Source organism: Ovis aries, chromosome 2 (assembly GCF_016772045.2).
Source record: "Ovis aries strain OAR_USU_Benz2616 breed Rambouillet chromosome 2, ARS-UI_Ramb_v3.0, whole genome shotgun sequence".
In the NCBI taxonomy this organism is placed as follows: domain Eukaryota; kingdom Metazoa; phylum Chordata; class Mammalia; order Artiodactyla; family Bovidae; genus Ovis; species Ovis aries.
The window spans coordinates 207,775,726-207,793,566 of record NC_056055.1 but is presented as its reverse complement, the minus strand read 5'-3'; the positions used below and the strand labels follow the sequence as shown (position 1 = coordinate 207,793,566).

At 44.9% G+C, this 17,841-nt stretch overlaps 1 protein-coding gene across 1 annotated transcript in view; it reads right to left on the bottom strand.

The window, feature by feature from the left end:
* Positions 1-3,106: 3,106 nt before the first annotated feature.
* PARD3B (par-3 family cell polarity regulator beta) overlaps positions 3,107-17,841 on the bottom strand; it is a 1,199,064-nt gene continuing 1,184,329 nt past the window's right edge. The window contains exon 24 of the mRNA XM_060410277.1: positions 3,107-3,362. Within this exon, the coding sequence (XP_060266260.1) occupies positions 3,302-3,362 (61 nt within the window). The 3' untranslated portion in view covers positions 3,107-3,301. The remainder of the gene's footprint in view (positions 3,363-17,841) is intronic.

The window sequence follows — 17,841 nt, the reverse complement described above, 5'->3', positions numbered from 1 at the left end:
CACTGAACCTCTTCTGTATCATTTCATCTACTGTGGATTTCTCCTTGTGCATTTTTCATTTTAGTTATTGTATTCATCTTTGTTTGGTTGTTCTTTATATTTTCTCTTAGCTAAAAACGTCTAACTGTACATCCACTCCCCCACCCCCCCACCCCCCGCCAACCAAGTTCTTCGATCATCTTTACAGTCATTACTCTGAACTCTTTTTGTGGGTAGGTTGCCTATCTCCACTGCACTTAGTTTTTCTTCTGGGGTTTTGTCTTATTGCTTCATCTGGAACATGTTCCTCTGCTGCCATATTTTGTCTAAGTTGCTGTGTGTGTGGTAGATTAGTTGTGTTTCTTGACCTTGGAGAAGTGGTCTTCTGTAGGAGACGGCCTATGCATCCAAGCAGTGTACTCCCCTCTCACCACTCAAGCTCTAGGAATTTGCCTAAGAGGGCTGCGTGGGTCCTTCTGTTGTGGTGGGCTGATTATGTGGGTGCTCTGTAGGCATAGTTGGTCCCTAGCTCAGTTGGTTGCCAGGCCTTGCCTTGTGTAGATACTGTTGGCTGCTGCTTAGTGGGGCCTGGTCACGCGGTGACTGCTTGAAGAACCCTAGGGGGCCCCAGGGCTAGTGCTGGCTCACTGATGGGTGGAGTCAGTCCTGAAGACTCTGGAGCTGTTGCCCTACACAACACCCTGGGCTATATCCCTACCCAGTTAGTTGTTTGGCCTAAGACATCCCAGGACCTGCACCTACAGGCTGTTGAGCAAGGCCAGGTCTCGGTGCTAATTTGGTGCTAATGAGCAAGGAGGGTGAAGCCAGGGCCTGAGGTTAGCGTCAGACTACTGGCAGCCAGAGCTAGGTACTGGAGTCAGGCTGCAGGGCCCAGGGATCCCAGAGCTGGTGTCAGATCATTGGTGGAGAGGAGCAGGTCCTGACAAAGCTGGGTGTGGGATCCGGGGTTACCTGAATCTTGGCCCGCCAGTGGGCAGAATGGGAATGCAAGGGATTCTGGGACTGGTGCTGGCCCCCTGGGGGCATGGAGCTGGGTCCTGGGCCCTCTGATGGGCAGGGCCGTGTCTAGAGGACACCGTGGACTCAGGAGGTCTCTAGACTCCCCGTCTGCTGGTGTCTGGGGCTGTGTCCCTACCCAGATAGCTCTTTGACCTGAGGCGTCCCAGCACCTGCGCCTACAGGCTGTTAAGTGAGTCCAGGTCTTGGTGCTAATTTGGAGCTAATGAGCAAGAAGGAGGAGCCCACCTGGCACCTGCCAGTGTCCATGTTGAAGGGGCTCCCAAATACAGCTGCCACCAGCGCCCCAGCGTGAGCTGCGGCTGCCCTCGCCTCTCCGGGAGACACTTCAAGACCAGCAGGCAGGACTGGCTGCTATCAAACTGCTAATTTTGTCCTGGGCCCCAGTGCATGTGGGATTTCGTGTGCACCTTTAAAAGTGAAGTCTCCATTTCCCCCAGTCCTGTGGGGTTCCTGGAATTAGGCCACACTGGCCTTCAAATGCTCTGAAGGGCTCGTCTTCTCCGGGCAGGAGTCCTGGGCTGGGAAGTGTGACGTGGGGCTCAGAACCCTCACTCCTGTGGGAAAATCTCTGCAGTATAATTACTCTCAAGTTGTGGGTCGCCGCCCCCCAGTCAGTAATGGGACTTGGTTATTTCTGAAGTCCATCCCCCTTTATGTCTCGTGGTTTCTTCCTTAGGTTTTCAGTTGTAAAATATCTTTTCTGGTAATTCTGTTTTTTTTTTTTTTTCCCTCCCCATGGCTGTTCTGCATTGTGATTTTTGATGTGCCCATGAGAGGTGGTGAGGTCAGGTCTTTCTCCTCTGACACCCTGGCTGGTCTTTCCTGAATTACATTTTAGATAATTTGGTAGGTGGCTGAGACTCTTTCCTGGTTCCTGGAATTGAGGTTGGGAGTTGCTCTGGTCTGCTTGCTTTCTCCCTCATCCTTGGGTTGAAGAAGTAGTGGAAACTGCTGGCATGTCTGTTTCTCAGGCACAGGGACCCTCTCGCTCATCTCAGACAATAAGGTCGCATAGCCCTTTCATCTTCAAATCTTCTTCAGTGCTTGGATAAGTGTCCAGAACTATGGTGAAGGAAACGGTCAGATATGGCATTAGCTTTCGGCCTGCCTCCAGTGAGGCTCTCTAAGTTGCTGCTGAATGTGTCTCTGGCAGTGAGATCCTGGTTGGGAGGTGGAGGGAGGGAGAAACAGCATTTGCACCAAATGAAAGTCATGGAAACTGTGGTAGGTGATGTAGTGATCCTCCCAGGGAGAAAGTAATCTCCAGCCGGATAATGGCTTCTTTTGGAGAAGGCAGGGAAGGAGGACCAGAACTGGGCTTCACTGGGTAAAAAGTAGAGTACCCTTCAGAGCTTTGCTCCATCAGCCATCCTCAGACACCTGTTGCTGCCTTGGGGGAAAGTGGGAACCAGCTCTGATGTGCCTCCAGCCTCTCCCAGAAGGAGCTTGAAATGCCTACAGGGTAGGTTTTAGAGATGAAGTAAGAGCAACCCAACCCTGAAGGAGGGCATGACAACTCACTCCAGTATTCTTGTCTGGAGAATCCCATAGACAGAGGAGCCTTGTGGGCTATGGTCCATGGGGTTGCAAAGATTTGGACACACCTGAAGTGATTTAGCACACACGCACAACAGACACTCGAATGGTGACAAGGTGCATCTAGTAATAAGTGAAAGAGCTAAGGCTCCAACCAGAGAGCACTCCAGTGCTCTCATTTGCTATAATTCAATGTGATGGTTTGGAAAGAGTATGGAGCTGGGGTTCTCTCACTTTAGTATTTGTAGGGCCCTGGACAAAGCACTTGAGTTTATAGTGGAGATTATGGGAAGTAATGTAAATGGAAGTGTCTGCACAGCTCTAGCAATAACAACAGCTCAATAAATGGTCTAGGCCCGATGGGATGGGGAGCAGGGTAGGTAAGAACAAGAATAATCCTTGGTGTTGGCCCTTTGGAAATTCATTGTTATGAGGGACAAGATAGCACAAGATAGCACTGCTGTGTGATTGTCAGCACTATTATATAAATGAGTAAAAATGTAAAGAAAAGATTCAGGCAACAGTCGACAATGGGACAAATGGCACAACAAAAAAAACTTGAGAACTTTTCAAGTATGTTCTAAGGAAAAAATTTCCTGCTATGTTTGGAAACACCTGCAGGTACAATTCGTGACCAGATGGTAAATGAGCTTGTTCTTAGTTGATCATGAAACAGAGTCCAGAGGATGATGCCAAATCATTCTTTTTTTAAAAAAAGTTGTCTTGAGTTCTTTTGCCTCTTCTGCTACAGTTCACTCTGGACACCTTGCTGCAAGGTCAAGGCCTCTGAACTTTCCAGGTTCCATCTGGAAAAAAATGTTTGGTACACTGTATTATTTCCCAGTTGTTACTGTAAGAAATAAATACAAAGTTAGTATATTAAAGCAACACAAATTTACTATCTTCTAGTTCTGGAGATCAGAAGTCTAAAATCAGGCTGCGTTCCTTCTAAAGACTTCAGGAGAGAATTTGTTTCCTGGCATTTGACAGCTTCTAAAGCCTGCCACCATTCTTTGATTTGCATTCCCTCCCTCCATCTTCAAGGTCAGCAATGCAGCATCTCTCCTCTCTGACCTCCTGCCTTCTTTGTATAAAGATGCTGATGATTACACTGGGCCCACCAGGATAATCTCCCCATCTCAAATTCCTTAACTTCATCACATCCACCATATAACGTTACATATTCACAGGTTTTGGGGATTATGATGTGGACGTTTTTTGGAGGTCATTATTCAAGCCTATCACAAGCATCTATATGTCAAACACATCTTTCTTTTGCTAATAAGGCCAGCTTTGCTTAGAGTAACTAGTGCAAGATAATATGCAAATTCCTTACCCTGTAAGGAGAGGAAAAAGTGTTGATGGTGACAGGCAATAAGAACCCTGTCTTACCATTCATCCATATAATTGCTGCAGAAATTCTTGTGGGAGCGGTAAGTAAAGGCAGGCTTTTTATTGTAACGAAAAAATTTAAACTATCTTGAGAAAGGAGTAGATCCAAACTAACTTTTGTTTAGTCATCAAAACACTTTTATAAAGATGTATGCCAGGTACTTCTCCCAGCACTTTGTACAGACGCAGGCAATCCTCTAACATCCAAAAGAGGTGCTTTCTATCATTATCCCCATTCTGCTGATGAGGGAGCAGAGACACAGCCAAGATTAAGGGGTGTGCCCAAGGTCACACAACTAGAAGTGGTAGCTCTTCATGAAGTGATGTCAGACGATGGTGAGCAGAAGCCCTGGTTCCAGCGACCTTGGTGACTCACCACCCAGGGCTTTATGTGTCCTTGAATGCACAGTCCTCGTGGTGTCTCACCTGGGTGGCTCTTTGTTTGAATGGAACCACAGGAACATGGGGAGAAGTAGTTTTTACCTGATGGAATGTCTTTGTTTCACCTCTGGAAAGAATAAGTGCCCCAGGAAAGAAAAGGAGGAGGTACTTTTAGACTCTGAGAGTTGGAACAGGTTTCTGTGATCAACCTGATTATCAAGCTTTCCCAGACTTCTCACCCTGGGGCAAAGCAAAGCAGCTGAGCGGGCCTGGGGGGTCCAAGTGCTTTTCTTGGATCTTCTGCCCCAAGCAGGAAAACATCTTTCAAGACTCAAATTATTGTTATTTTTTTTAAATTAGAGAATTACTTATTTTAACTGAAGGATAGTTTATTTACAAGGTTTTGTTCATTTCCACTGTAGAGCAAAGTGATTCAGTTATGCATTATACACATTCTAGTTTGTAATATAGTTTTCTGTTATAGTTTATCACAGAGTATTGAATATAGCTCCCTGTGATATACACTAGGACCTTGTTGTTTATTCATGCTATATATAAAACTTACATTTGCTAAACTCAACCTCCCATTCCATCCCTCCCCCAGCCTCTTCCCCCTTGCCAACCTTCAGTCTGTTCGCTATGTTCCTAAGTCTGTTTTCTTTTTTATAGATAGGTTCATTTGTGCCATATTTTAGTTCCACATATAAATGATATCATGTGGCATTTGTCTCTCTTTTTGACTGACTTCACTTAATATGGTAATCTCTAGTTGCATCCATATTGCTGTAAATGGCATCATTTGATTCTTTTTTATGGCTGAGTAATATTGTATCATATACAGGTACCATACCTTTATTTATTCATCTGTTGATGGACATATGTACAACCCTAAGATTGTTTCCATGTCTTGGATATTATGAATAGTGCTGCTATGAACATAGGGATGCCTGTATCCTTTTGAACTATAGTTTTGTCTGGACATATGCCCATATGGTAATTCTATTTTTAGTTTTCTGAGAAGCCTCTATAGTGTTTTCCATAGAGGTTGTACCAACTTACATTCTCATCAACAGTGAAAGAGTCTTCCCATTTCTCCACATCCTCTCCAGCATTTGTTATTTGTGCAGTTTTTAATGATGGCCATTCTGATCAGTGTGAGGTAGTATTTCATTGTAGATTAAATTTGCATTTCTCTAATAATTAGCAATGTTTTCATGTACTTTTCAGCCATCTGTATGTCTTTGGAGAAATGTTTATTTAGATCTTCCGTTCAGTTTCTGATTTTTTTTCCTGATAATTGAGCTGCTTGAGCTGTTTACTTATTTTGGAAATTAAGCCATTGTCGATTGCATACTTTGCAAATATTTTCTCTCAGTCTGTAGGTTATCTTTCCATTTTGTTTATAGCTTCCTTTGCTGTGTGTTTGATTACATCTCATTTGTTTTTTCCTTTTTTCCCTTTGGCCTTGGGAGACCTAAGAAAACACTGGTGTCAATACAATTTATTTCAGAATGTTTTGCCTAGATCTCTTTTAGAAGTTTTATGGTGTCATGTCTTATGTTTAAGTCTTTAAGCCATTTTTGAGTTTATTTTTATGTATGGTGAGAAGATGTGTTCTAACTTCATTGACTTACATATGACTGTCCAAGTTTTCCAACACCACTTGGAAAAAGACTATTTTTTCTCATTGTATATTCTTGCCTCTTTTGTTGAAGAGTAACTAACCATAGGTGTACGGGTTTATTTCTGGGCTCTCTATTCTGTTCCATTGATACATACGCCTGTTTTTGTGCCAATACCATTATATTTTGATAGATGTACCTTTGCAGTATTATCTAAAGTCCGGCAGGGTTATTCTTCCTTCTTCATTTTTTTTCTTCAGGATTGCTTTGGCGCTTCTGGGGCTGTTATGATTCTATATAAATTTTAGGATTATTTGTTCTAGTTCTATGAAAAATGACATGGATAATTTTGTGGGGATTACATTAAGTCTGTAGATTGCTTTGAGTATTGTGACCAGTTTAACAACATTACATGAATTTTTCCAACCCAAGAGCATGGGCTATCTCCCCATTTCTTTGAATTGTCTTCAGTTTCCTTTATTAATGTTTTATAGTTCTTAGCATATCATTCTTTCACCTGCTTGGTCAAGTTTATTCCCTAAGTACTTTATTTTGAGGGGCACAATTTTAATAGTTTTTTTTTTTTAACATCCCCTTTTTGATATTTTGTTGTTAGTGTAAAGAAATGCAACTGATTTCTGTACAGCATAAATAGCCTTTCTATACTGAGATATGTTCCCTCTATACCTACTTTTGGAGAGGGAAATGGCAACCCACTTCAGTATTCTTGCCTGGAGAATTCCATGGACAGAGGAACCTGTTGGGCTGAAGTCCATGGGGTCACATAGAGTTGGACTGTAGTATATAGTATATACTATGCTAAGATCATGGCATCTGGTCCCATCACTTCATGGGAAATAGATGGGAAACAGTGGAAACAGTGTCAGACTTTATTTTTTGGGGCTCCAAAATCACTGCAGATGGTGACTGTAGCCATGAAATTAAAAGACGGTTACTTCTTGGAAGGAAAGTTATGACCAACTTAGATAGCATATTGAAAAGCAGAGACATTACTTTGCCAAAAAAGGTCTGTCTAGTCAAGGTTATGGTTTTCCCAGTAGTCATGTATGGATGTGAGAGTTGGACTGTGAAGAAGGCTGAGCACCGAAGAATTGATGCTTTTGAACTGTGGTGTTGGAGAAGACTCTTGAGAGTCCCTTGGACTGCAAGGAGATCCAACCAGTCCATTCTGAAGGAGATCAACCCTGGGATTTCTTTGGAAGGAATGATGCTGAAGCTGAAACTCCAGTACTTTGGCCACCTCATGTGAAGAGTTGACTCATTGGAAAAGACTCTGATGGTGGGAGGGATTGGGGGCAGGAGGAGAAGGGGATGACAGAGGATGAGATGGCTGGATGGCATCACTGACTCGATGGACGTGATTCTGGGTGAACTCCAGGAGTTGGTGATGGACAGGGAGGCCTGGTGTGCTGCGATTCATGAGGTCACAAAGAGTCAGACACGACTGAGCAACTGAAATGAACTGAACTGAATACTATACCTACTTTGGTAAGAATTTTTACCATGAGTAGATGTTGAATTTTTGTCAAATGGTTTTTCTGCATCTATTGAGATGATGATGTGTTTTTTGTCTTTTTTGTTGATGTGGTATATCACATTGATTTGTGTGTGTTGAACCATCCTTGCGGTGAATCCCACTTGGTTGTGATATATGATCTTATGTGTCATTGGGTTTGGTTTGCTAGTATTTTGTTGAGAATTTTTGCATCTAGATTCATCAAAGATATTGGCCTGTAATTTTTTTTTTTTTTTTTGGTCAAGACTCAAATTCTAGTTTAACAACTAATGAAGCATATTGCATTCTAAATCTGCAATATCTCTATTGATGAACTGCTTTTCCAAGAATAAGTCTTTGAATAAAATTATCACAACACTGTGCAGTGTATATCTGGTAATTTGAGTGTCCCTCCCAGATCCACCTCTGAGCTGAACACTCAATTCCCATACCATTTGAGAACATAGACTCTAGTCCCTCCCACTCATAAGTCTAAGCTCTAAACTTATCAAACAATGGTTTAGACTGGCTTGGACACACTCGCTGAAAAGCTGAAGGGGACTGATTGCCAGCTCATGAAATGCACGAAACACTCTTGTCAATTTAAGTCTTGGAGCTAAGGGCTGAATTCTCACCCCTTTCTCTAGAGTTGTCTCCTCAAGTCAAATCATCTAAACTGGTGTGAGACAAAAGGCAATAGAAGTAGATGGGGACGTTAGGACCTTCCCTTCACTGTGGGCCTGGCTGGACTCCTGGGGACAGAACTGTTGCCTTTAATGGAGAAACACTGGTGGTTGAAGCCTGGGCAGAGAGTCATAGTGCTGAATGTCCTCAGGACTTGGGGCATTTTTAGCTTGTGCTAGAAGTATATAGTAACTGTTCTGTGGCAAGGGAGGGCTGTATAATTCAAGGTCAGTGGGTATTCCCAAGTAGAAATTCTAAGGGCTAGATTTAGGATGTGGGGTGGGGTGGGTTCAGGGTAGGGACAAATATACGAAAGAAGTCGAAGGTCTGTGTTCCAGTCTCTAGTTGGCTCATGAGGCACACAGTAAATTTCTGTTAAGTGACTGGCTACCTTCAAGTCTCAGTTTAACAAACAGGTCAGATATTGGTTGCTGAAGATTCCACCAGGCCTAAGCTCAGTCAGTGGACAGCTTGCAGGCCTCTGCTCAAAGCCTCACAAGACTTTTCATTAAGGTTTGGTATAGGAGGTTGCCAGACTAAGAATGTTTCTGTCTAGGAATATTGCCCAACCAGCTCGGGTGTCTCTCATTCAAGAAAATGAGGTGGCTATGGTCAGGAAGGAAGAAGCCTAGGTTTACATTTGGGTCTATTGGGACTTGAGGACCATACAACAAATGCTCAAAGATCCATAAACTACAAAAGTACATCCCAACCTCAGTTTAATAACTAGGAAAAAAAAAAAAAAAAAGACTGTTTGGCTTTGGCATGACCTTTAAAATCACAATGGGGAAATGACCACTTTGCCATTCCACTTGTTATTCAGGGCTCATTTTAGAAATATGGTTCTGATCAGGAATGAAATCAGAGGAAGAAGAGGAGGACAAGAGGGAGAAATCCAGGAGCTGTGCCAGGGGCCTCTTGTTTCAAGACACAACTCACTGGGCACCCCAAGGCGGAGCATTTCAGCTTGTGCTGCCAGAGGTGATACTCAACAAGCAAGCGGGGTGACTCAGAACTGTGGGAGAGCCTTCCTCTGAAGCCTTTGTTTCTGTGAGACACAACAATGGGAAGGTCCAAAAGGGGAAGGGACCCAGCTGACTGAGTGTTACTAGGGACAGATGACAACTCTGCCGGACCAGGTAGAACCCGTGGACAGTGGGCTGCCTTTCCCTCATCTTTGCTTGCGGGAGAGCTGCCGCAGACTGGAAATCAAGCTTGGCCCTCATACTTTGAAGTCTCCTCCCGTTTGAGGCTTTGGTGGAGGAATAATGAGTGGATGAAAGGCCTTTTAAGCTGGGGCTGTGAACAGCTAGTTCCAGATGAATGGGCACTAGCAACACAGGGCAGCCTGTGAGGCCCATTCAAGACAGGGAGGGAGGAACAGAGCAGGCCTTTCGGATGGTGTCTGCCCCCAGCGCCGGCCCTGGAAACAATTACTGAGGGGAAGCGAGCCAAAGGGAAGCGAGGACGGAAGAAAGTCGTCCTCCCAGACTGGGTGACTCACTTGGCGGCTGGGCTTGCCTCTCCTTAGGCGTTTGAAGGGACTGAGAACAGTAGAGGGCGTGGTCTTGGAGAACAAGGCGGATTCTGGCAGGATCTCCCTTTTTCCTGGATGGGAGCCTTTCATCCTCCCATATTTGTGGATCAAGGGCTATAGTCCTCCCACTGGGACCACAAAGCAATCTCTCAGATGCCCCAGCCTTGGGAGTACCAGTGAGACCCTGTCTTTGGGCCTCAGTGCCCCAGCTCTTCCTGTTTATTATTGAGGAAATAGCCCTCCTTTCTCTTCTGCTGTTACTAGAGAGAGCAAATGGCTTCAGGTTTGGTTTTCCATTTTTCCTGAAATTCATCCTTTCCCAGGCCATTACCTTATTACTATAAAGTAGGCCACAAGCTGGCAGCTCTCAGATGGACCATGTGAGGCTGAATTCTGTGTCATCATTTAATAATCAGAAGTTTCATTGTTTAAGAAAGAATCCTCATTCAGAAGCCCAGCCTGTTGCTGGTCCTACAACTGGCCAGAGATGAGTAGGGGCACTACCTTGGGTGGGGTGGTGGGTGTTCCTGCTCCCTAAACACAACCTCTGACCCTGCCCCCTCTTCTCCCAGACCCTACATGTGCCCACTGCTGCTCTTGATCTCTTTACACGCTTATGTTCACATAGCCACACTATGGGGAAGTATTTGAGTCTGTGACCCCAGGTAAGGTAGTCGAGGTGGACACCCCATCTCCCCACTTTAGTGTTTCTATGTGGAGAAAACTTCAAGTAACAGTCCGGGCATCTCTCCTTCCCCTGACTTGGTAACTTTGGGAGAAGGACCCAGGTATGCCCAGCTCAGCCCCTCCGTCTTTAGATGTGCTTAGCTGCAGGAAGATCCCTAATGTCTCTGTTCTCACCCAGAGGTGAGGGTTCTCCCTAGAGGAGACCGGTCACACAGGTTGCCCATCACTGTCTGCACCCAGAAGGGGTGAACGTTTAGTGGGTGGAAATGGCTGCAGTTTCTTTCTTTTCTTGGCGGGGGAAGTGCTGCGCTGGGTTTTGGGTGCGGCGTGCCAGCTTTGTCTAGTTGCGGAGAGGCTTCTCACTGTTGTGGTTTCTCTCCTTGCGGAGCATGGGCTCTAGGTGTGCAGCCTTCAGCAGCTGCAGCGCGTGCGCTTTAGTTGCCTGGGGCGTGTGCAGTCTTCACGGACCAGGGATTGAACCCATGTTCCCTGCCTTGGCAGGCAGATTCTTATCTTCTGTACCACCCGAGAAGTCCTTGGCTGCAGTTTTAAGTCACGTTTTTCAGTTGGCTTTATCAGTGATCACGCTGTCATTTCCATCAGGTGTCCCACCTTTGGTTCAGAAAAGGTGGGAGTGGTGGTTCTGGTAGTGGAGGCTATGGTTGGTATGTAGTTCACGTGCTGATGTACATCTAGCTCGGGAACAGCCCACATCTTATATGAGTGCTACTTGACATTCTCCTGTCCTCATGGATGCATGCGCACCTATGGGTCCCAGTTTCACTGACACATGTTTCCTTACCTGCATGTGAGGACTTCTGTCCTATGCACAATTGCCCTCCCTGAAAGTCAGAAAGACATCAAGAGGCATCTCTCTTCCTCTCACCCTTGGCTCATGTACACGCAGCTTCTGCTTTCGTGATATCCCAGCTTATGTAATTCCTCAGGATCACCCAGGGGGCTGGTGTCCCCCAAGGGAAAGCTGACATCTGTCCTGATGGAATTCTCTCAAGGTGCCCTTCAAGTTCTCATCCTGGTGGTGTCCAGGGTCTGTTGGGTTCTCTTTAGGACTCACTGTACATGTGCAATTGCATGGTCTGTATAGAAGTGTCAGGAAGACTTCTCACTTGGGCCATGCTTTGTCTCAGGGAACTCCTCAAGTTCCCATCCTTGTGATGTCCAGGGTCTGTTGGGTTCTCTTCAGGGCTCACTGCACAAAGCAATCGTGTGTTCTGTATAGAAGTGTCAAGAAGACTTCTTGCTCACTCTGGGTCGTGCTTTGTCTCAGAGGAGCTCTATGTGCCCTCACATTCCATTACTGGCTGCATCCTCTCTTACCATGGGCCTCTGTGAGGTTGACTGAAGGGCTGACTCTGGACACAGACACTTGGGTTACCTTCCCACCCAAGTGGGGCCCCCCTCCCACACTTCCCACGCTCCCTCAAACCTCTCCTCAACCAGAAGTTCTCTTATCTTCCTGCTCATGCAAATTGACTTCGCAATAGCCAATCCAACAATCTAGTCCAAACGGAATGATAGAAGCCAACATTTATGGAACCAGACACTGTTTTAACTACTTCACATGAGCTCAGCCACTGAATCTTTCCAACAATTCTGTGAGATAGGTGCTTCTGTGATCGTTACATTTTATGAACTTGGAAACTGGTTCAAAGGGCCTCAGAGATCTGCTTCAGGCCGTATGCCTGGTGAATTATAGAGCTACTCTTCACATATGAGTGTTCTTAGCCCTCCTTGGACTGAATCTGAGATGTAGGCCAGGGAGGAGGAAAAAAGAGGAGGACATAGAAGTTAGAAATGGGCAGAAAAGTAATGTAAAAGGAGAGACAACAGAACAAGCTGGTTCCCTAGCTCACCATGTTTGAGTGAGAAATCACCCCATCACCCTCTGCTCTATAGAGCTGGAGAGACCACAGAGCATCTATCTCCTCATTCTACCAAAGAGAAAACTAAGGCCCAGAGTGGTGAGAAACTTGCCCAAAATAACAAAAGATGTGTATTTTGAGAGGGTAAGGGAAAACAATGGAGAAGGCAATGGCACCCCACTCCAGTACTCTTGCCTAGAAAATCCTGGACGGAGGAGCCTGGTGGGCTGCAGTCCATGGGGTCATTAACAGCTGGACACGACTGAGCGACTTCACTTTTACTTTTCACTTTCATGCATTGGAGAAGGAAATGGCAGCCCACTCCAGTGTCCTTGCCTGGAGAATCCCAGGGAAGGGGGTGCCTGGTAGGCTGCCGTCTATGGGGTCACACAGAGTCAGACACGACTGAAGCAACTTAGCAGCAGCAGCAAGGGAAAACAAAATAAAATCTAAAAGAGCTTCTAAAATGGAAACGGTGCAATCCTTGATTTGCTTTCTAAATGGAAAACAGAGGCTGAGAGGGATAGAATGACTTGCCCAAGATTAAGTGTATTTCAAAGAGGATGAGGGTAAAGGAACAAAAAATGAGAGGAACTAGCCTGAATTAACTTCTAAAATGGAGACTGCTCCATTTTGTGTTATGAATGGAAGGAGAAATTACTTTCTGTTAAATAAGAGTAGTTTACGAAGTGTGGTCTCTATTACTGCGATTACGTAGTGCTGAAAATGGAAGGGTTGCCTATTGATTGATCCCTTTGAACACTATGTAATCAAGCAGTTTTCTAGCTGAAATTTACTGGAATTTGGGGCCAGATGCTCTCACATTTCATTAATTAAGGAGGCTCTTGCTGGGTATCGCAATGTGCTTGGAAGCATGTTGGACGGGTTTGGTCTTGAGAAGAGGCACAGCAATTCATGCTGGTTTGAGAGACTTGATGACAAAGGTGTGCATGGTCTCGGGCTTGTGCAAGATCCATCTGCACTTAAGCATCAAGACAGATCAATGATTAGGGAGCACTAAGGCCCACAAACATTAGGCGTATGTTTAAACATGAATCACAGCAAGACGACTGAGGTTAATGTGAGCGCCTTTCACTTCCCTAATAGAAAATCAAGCCAGCCCGCGCCTCTGCCCACAGCCTCTGCGATGCCCGTGTGGTTTCCATGTGGTCAGAAGCATTAGTTAGGGTCTTATCCATATCTATTAGGAGGGAGGAAGCCCATTTAGCAAATTAAAATTGTTTCTATTTCCCCAGCTAATTGTTTTCTAATTGTTTAAGTAAAAGGTTTTGGTCTTGATTAAAGGCTTTTAGTAAATTAAATCGGTTCACATTTTACAAGTCTAATATTTAGATCATAGAGACGCAGTAATGGTTAGTGAGGTTTGCTATGAGGATGGTTTGAAATATAATTGTTGACACTGAATAGGCCTCAGAGATTATCTGGTTCAATACTCTCATCCTACCACTGAAGGAACTGAGGCCCAGAGAGGCTAATGGACTTGTCAAAGGTCACACAGCTAGAGAGTGAGAGACACTAGGCTGGAGCTGCCAGGTCTGCTATCCCTGACTAAGCAAACGTTTCAAGGGGAACACCTCTGGTCAGTACAGAAAGCTTTAATTAATTAAATACTTAACCCTGAAAAGAGCCCGCACACAGAATAAAAGGAGCATGCAGAAACATTAATTAATATGTATTATACTTTAATGTGAATTGTGTGTTTCACACTCTAATGTTAACTGGTCATGCATGCGTGCTAAGACCCTTCAGTTGTGTCTGACTCTTTGCGACCCCATGGACGGTAGCGCACCAGGCTCCTCTGCCCATGGGATTCTCCAGGCAAGAATACTGGAGTGGGTTGCCACGCCCTTCTCTAGGGGATCTTCCCGACCCAGAGATCGAACCCAAGTCTCTTACATCTCCTGCATTGGCAGGTAGGTTCTTTACCACTAGGGCCACCTGAGTAACCCAAACTGGTCAGTACTTGATATTTAACTGAGCAGTTGTTATGGGAAAATCTAACACATTGTTGTGAGAATATGAGCTAAGTGACCTAAACATACACACACAAGCAGGCAGATCCTGCTTCAAATAAATTGATATATAGTTTTTATACTATAGTTTTTAGTATACACTATAGTATACATTATACACTATAGTTTTTATACTTTTTAGAATAAAAGAAAAAATGTTGATAAGATGTAGAATTAATTCCCTTAATGAGTGTCCCTTTAGGGACACTTTATGTGAACCCCACATAAATCAGTGTAATGATAACAGAAATAATGAGGGGAAAATGACTTCATAGTCTAATAAAGCTGGAAAGCCCCAGGTTAAATAGATTTCTTCCCCCTTTATTTTCCTCTGCTGCTTCTCTATCTTCTCCTCCCTCCTCACCCCCATCCCTTCCATCATTTCCCTCCTTTTGTCTTCTTTCTTATCCTCTCCTGTTATAACATTGGGCCATTCTGAGGCTTCAGCACTGTGAATCATGGGGATGGGGGGATGGGGGACCGACCATGGGAGAGCCCATCTTGGTTTCCAGTTTTCCTATGGGATCTGGGGAAGGCTCCCCTGGGTCACACCAGACATTCCTTTTTGTCCGGTATCTGGCTGGGCTCACCTGGCCTTACTCAGTAACCTACCCAAGAAGTCAGCCTTTTCTCCAGATGCTTAGCTTTTCTCCAGTGTCTTCAATTCCATTCTTGTTACATGCTCTGGCCTGGTGGTACACTTCCCTTCCTCGAGCTCCAACTGCCCTCGGGCAAACCTCAGTGATTCCCAGGGTTATTTTAAAACTGAAAGGCCATTCAGTCTCTCGTAGAAAACAAAGACGCACCTCCTGTCTCCATTCAGACAGGAATCCTGGGGCCTCCTTCCCTGGACATTCTGCTGGATCACAGAACAGTTCCAGCTGCAAGTTCCATGAAAAGAGGGTGCCCACAGGCTCCCCTCCCGCCCCCAGGACGGATCTGTGAAGGTGCCAATAGACACGAACTTTCCCCTTCCTTACGCAGTCATTTCAGTTATTAACGGCCTTGTAGAAATAAGCTTCCCTGCCTTGAAATATGGAATGACTGAGAATGCAGCTCAGGATTTACAGCTCCACACGGCACATAGATATAATTTTTACTTGGCTGCTGTGATGACAAGATTCAGTAAGGCATTAGGAAAGTAAGTCTGAATTACTTGCCTAAAATATGAGATGTCCCTGGACGTGCAGTCCCTCTGAGAGGATATCTGATTAGGCCTGGCCCCTTCGGGGGTAGGGACACGTTTGGAGTCTAATTTTCCATTTAGCTGACTTGGAAAGGTGGGGACCAATATAACTAAGTCTCTCTCTTGGGATTTCTGGAGGAAGGTGTAAAAAAAAAAAAAAACAAAAAAACCACGAAAACTGGCCATAGAGCTGCCACTCACTGTCAGTCACTCAGATTTTAGATAAGGAATCCCTCCTTTTTCATTGTCTCCTTCACTTAACCTCTGCCTTGATTCTTTTCCATCCCCTCTGGGGATAGGGGGAGGGGAGGAGGGGAAGAGGGGGAAAGACTACTTTTCTTTTCAAGCCGACAGTTTCAGTTCAAGTCTGTAAATAAAGGTTAAACTGAGAGGGAGCCCCAGTTAGCACAATGAATGCCCACTTGAGCTTATCGGCTGCTCACCCCCACTGGTCCCTCTCCTGGAGCCTCCCTTGAAGACGCAGCTGCAGAGATCAAACCCTTTTGCTATTTGGTCTCCTGAATCCAATTTGACTTGGCCCCACTATCACCCACTGACATTTGAAATGTGTCTATTTAAAAAGGAAAAGAGAAAAGAGCACAAATAGGAAGAAAAAAGTGCCGGAGATGCCATATCCTGCTAGGCAAGAAAGAGAAATATCCGGCTTTGCAGAGACTAGTCTCTGTGTGTGCTGTATTCGTGTGTGGTGTTGGCTTTTGTTTTTCCTTCTCATCTTGGTCTTTTCCTGTGTTTCTGCCCTCACACTGCCACGTTTATTAATATGATGGTAAGGATGACTTAAACTGTCTGAGTTTTTCTAGAAGGCCGGAAGGAGGGGGCTAAGGAAATGAATGGACGGAGGCTGCTTAGTCACAGCACCTCACTCCCAACAGCGTTCTTCGGCTCCTAGGCTGGTCGGGTGAGGGAGACCATCGGAGGAAGCCGGCTGGCGTGAGACAAAGACAACAAGCACGTCTAACACAGGAAGGATGCCCTTGAGCAGGCCTCTGAACCCCCGACCAAGGTCAGGCTCCTGCAGGCGTGCACTTTGGTGGTCAAGGAGAACTTGCTGCGCTTGTTTAGGGTCTGCCCACGGGGGTCTGAGTAGGGGACTGTCTGGAGAGTGTAACTGGGGACGGTGGCCCTCATTTCCAGTGGCTCTAGGTTTTCCTCCAATACTTCTGAAATTCTGTTAAAATGTAGGTTCTGACTCTGGAGGTCTAGGGTGCCATTGGATAGTCTGCATTTCTAACAAGTTCCCAGGTAATGCTGCTATAATAAGAGTGGCTGTGGGCCACTCTTTGGATGGCAAAATGTGCTTGGCACAAACGTAGAGGTACAGAAGTGAGGAGCTGGGGCCTGAGGCCGCAGCTGCGAGGGCATGTTTTATTCAGAACTGTTAAAAATGCTTTCAGTTGTTTGGAGGCAGACCAAGGTGGCACTTGGTTTTCCCACATTTATCCATATTCAACACACTGAGCATTTTGTAACCTTTAGAAGAGATATCTTCTCGATAAGGAGTAAGGCGTAGCAGAGTGTTTTTCAAGGTGTCCCTGGATTGGTTATAAAAGAATCACCTTGAGAGCTTGTGGATTCTGAGACTGTTTCCAGCCCTCTTCAGTCAGCAGGTCTGGAGGGTGATGGGGTAGGGGGCAACCCAGGAATTGGCATCCATCACGCTCACAGCCAAGACATGCGCCCACTGAGCAGCTGAAGTATTTGGTTCCTATGTCCAATTGCTCTTTCTTTGAATCTCGATAGAGCAATAAGCATCACAAGAAAATAGAACATTTGTTTAACAACTCTAAAAAAATACAAGTAACACATATATATTCAATAGAGAAACTGAGAAAAGGCAGAAGCAAAATCAAGATAAGTTCACCTACAATTTATTCTCAACATTTTGGTGTATGCCCTTTCAGATGTTTTTCCCTATGCATTTTAGGAAAAACAAATGGAAGCATAATTGTGATAAGATATTAACACTTTAAAGAAAACTCCACAGTGCACTGGAAATTTCTCTTTTGAGCAACTACACTCCTCCAAAATACATTTTAATGATAGCCTGTTGGACTTCTCTCTTTAAAATCCTTTGTCTATGAGTGACTTCTTTCTAACATTGCTTCCTCAAACAAAGTGAGGTACTTTTTTATCCTCTCTCTCCCCTCTCCCTCCCTCCATTTCTTTTTCTTTCTTTCTTTCTTGTTTTTTTTTTTTTTTTTTTAAATTTACCCTCACAAATCAGGTGGCAAGCAAGGTTTGAAAGTTTGGCAATTAATTTCCCTGGTTTTGTTGGGTCTTACCTGCTGACTTGCTGAGTCAACTTGAGAAAGGCTGGTCCCTTCTTTCCTCTCTAGTTTCTTT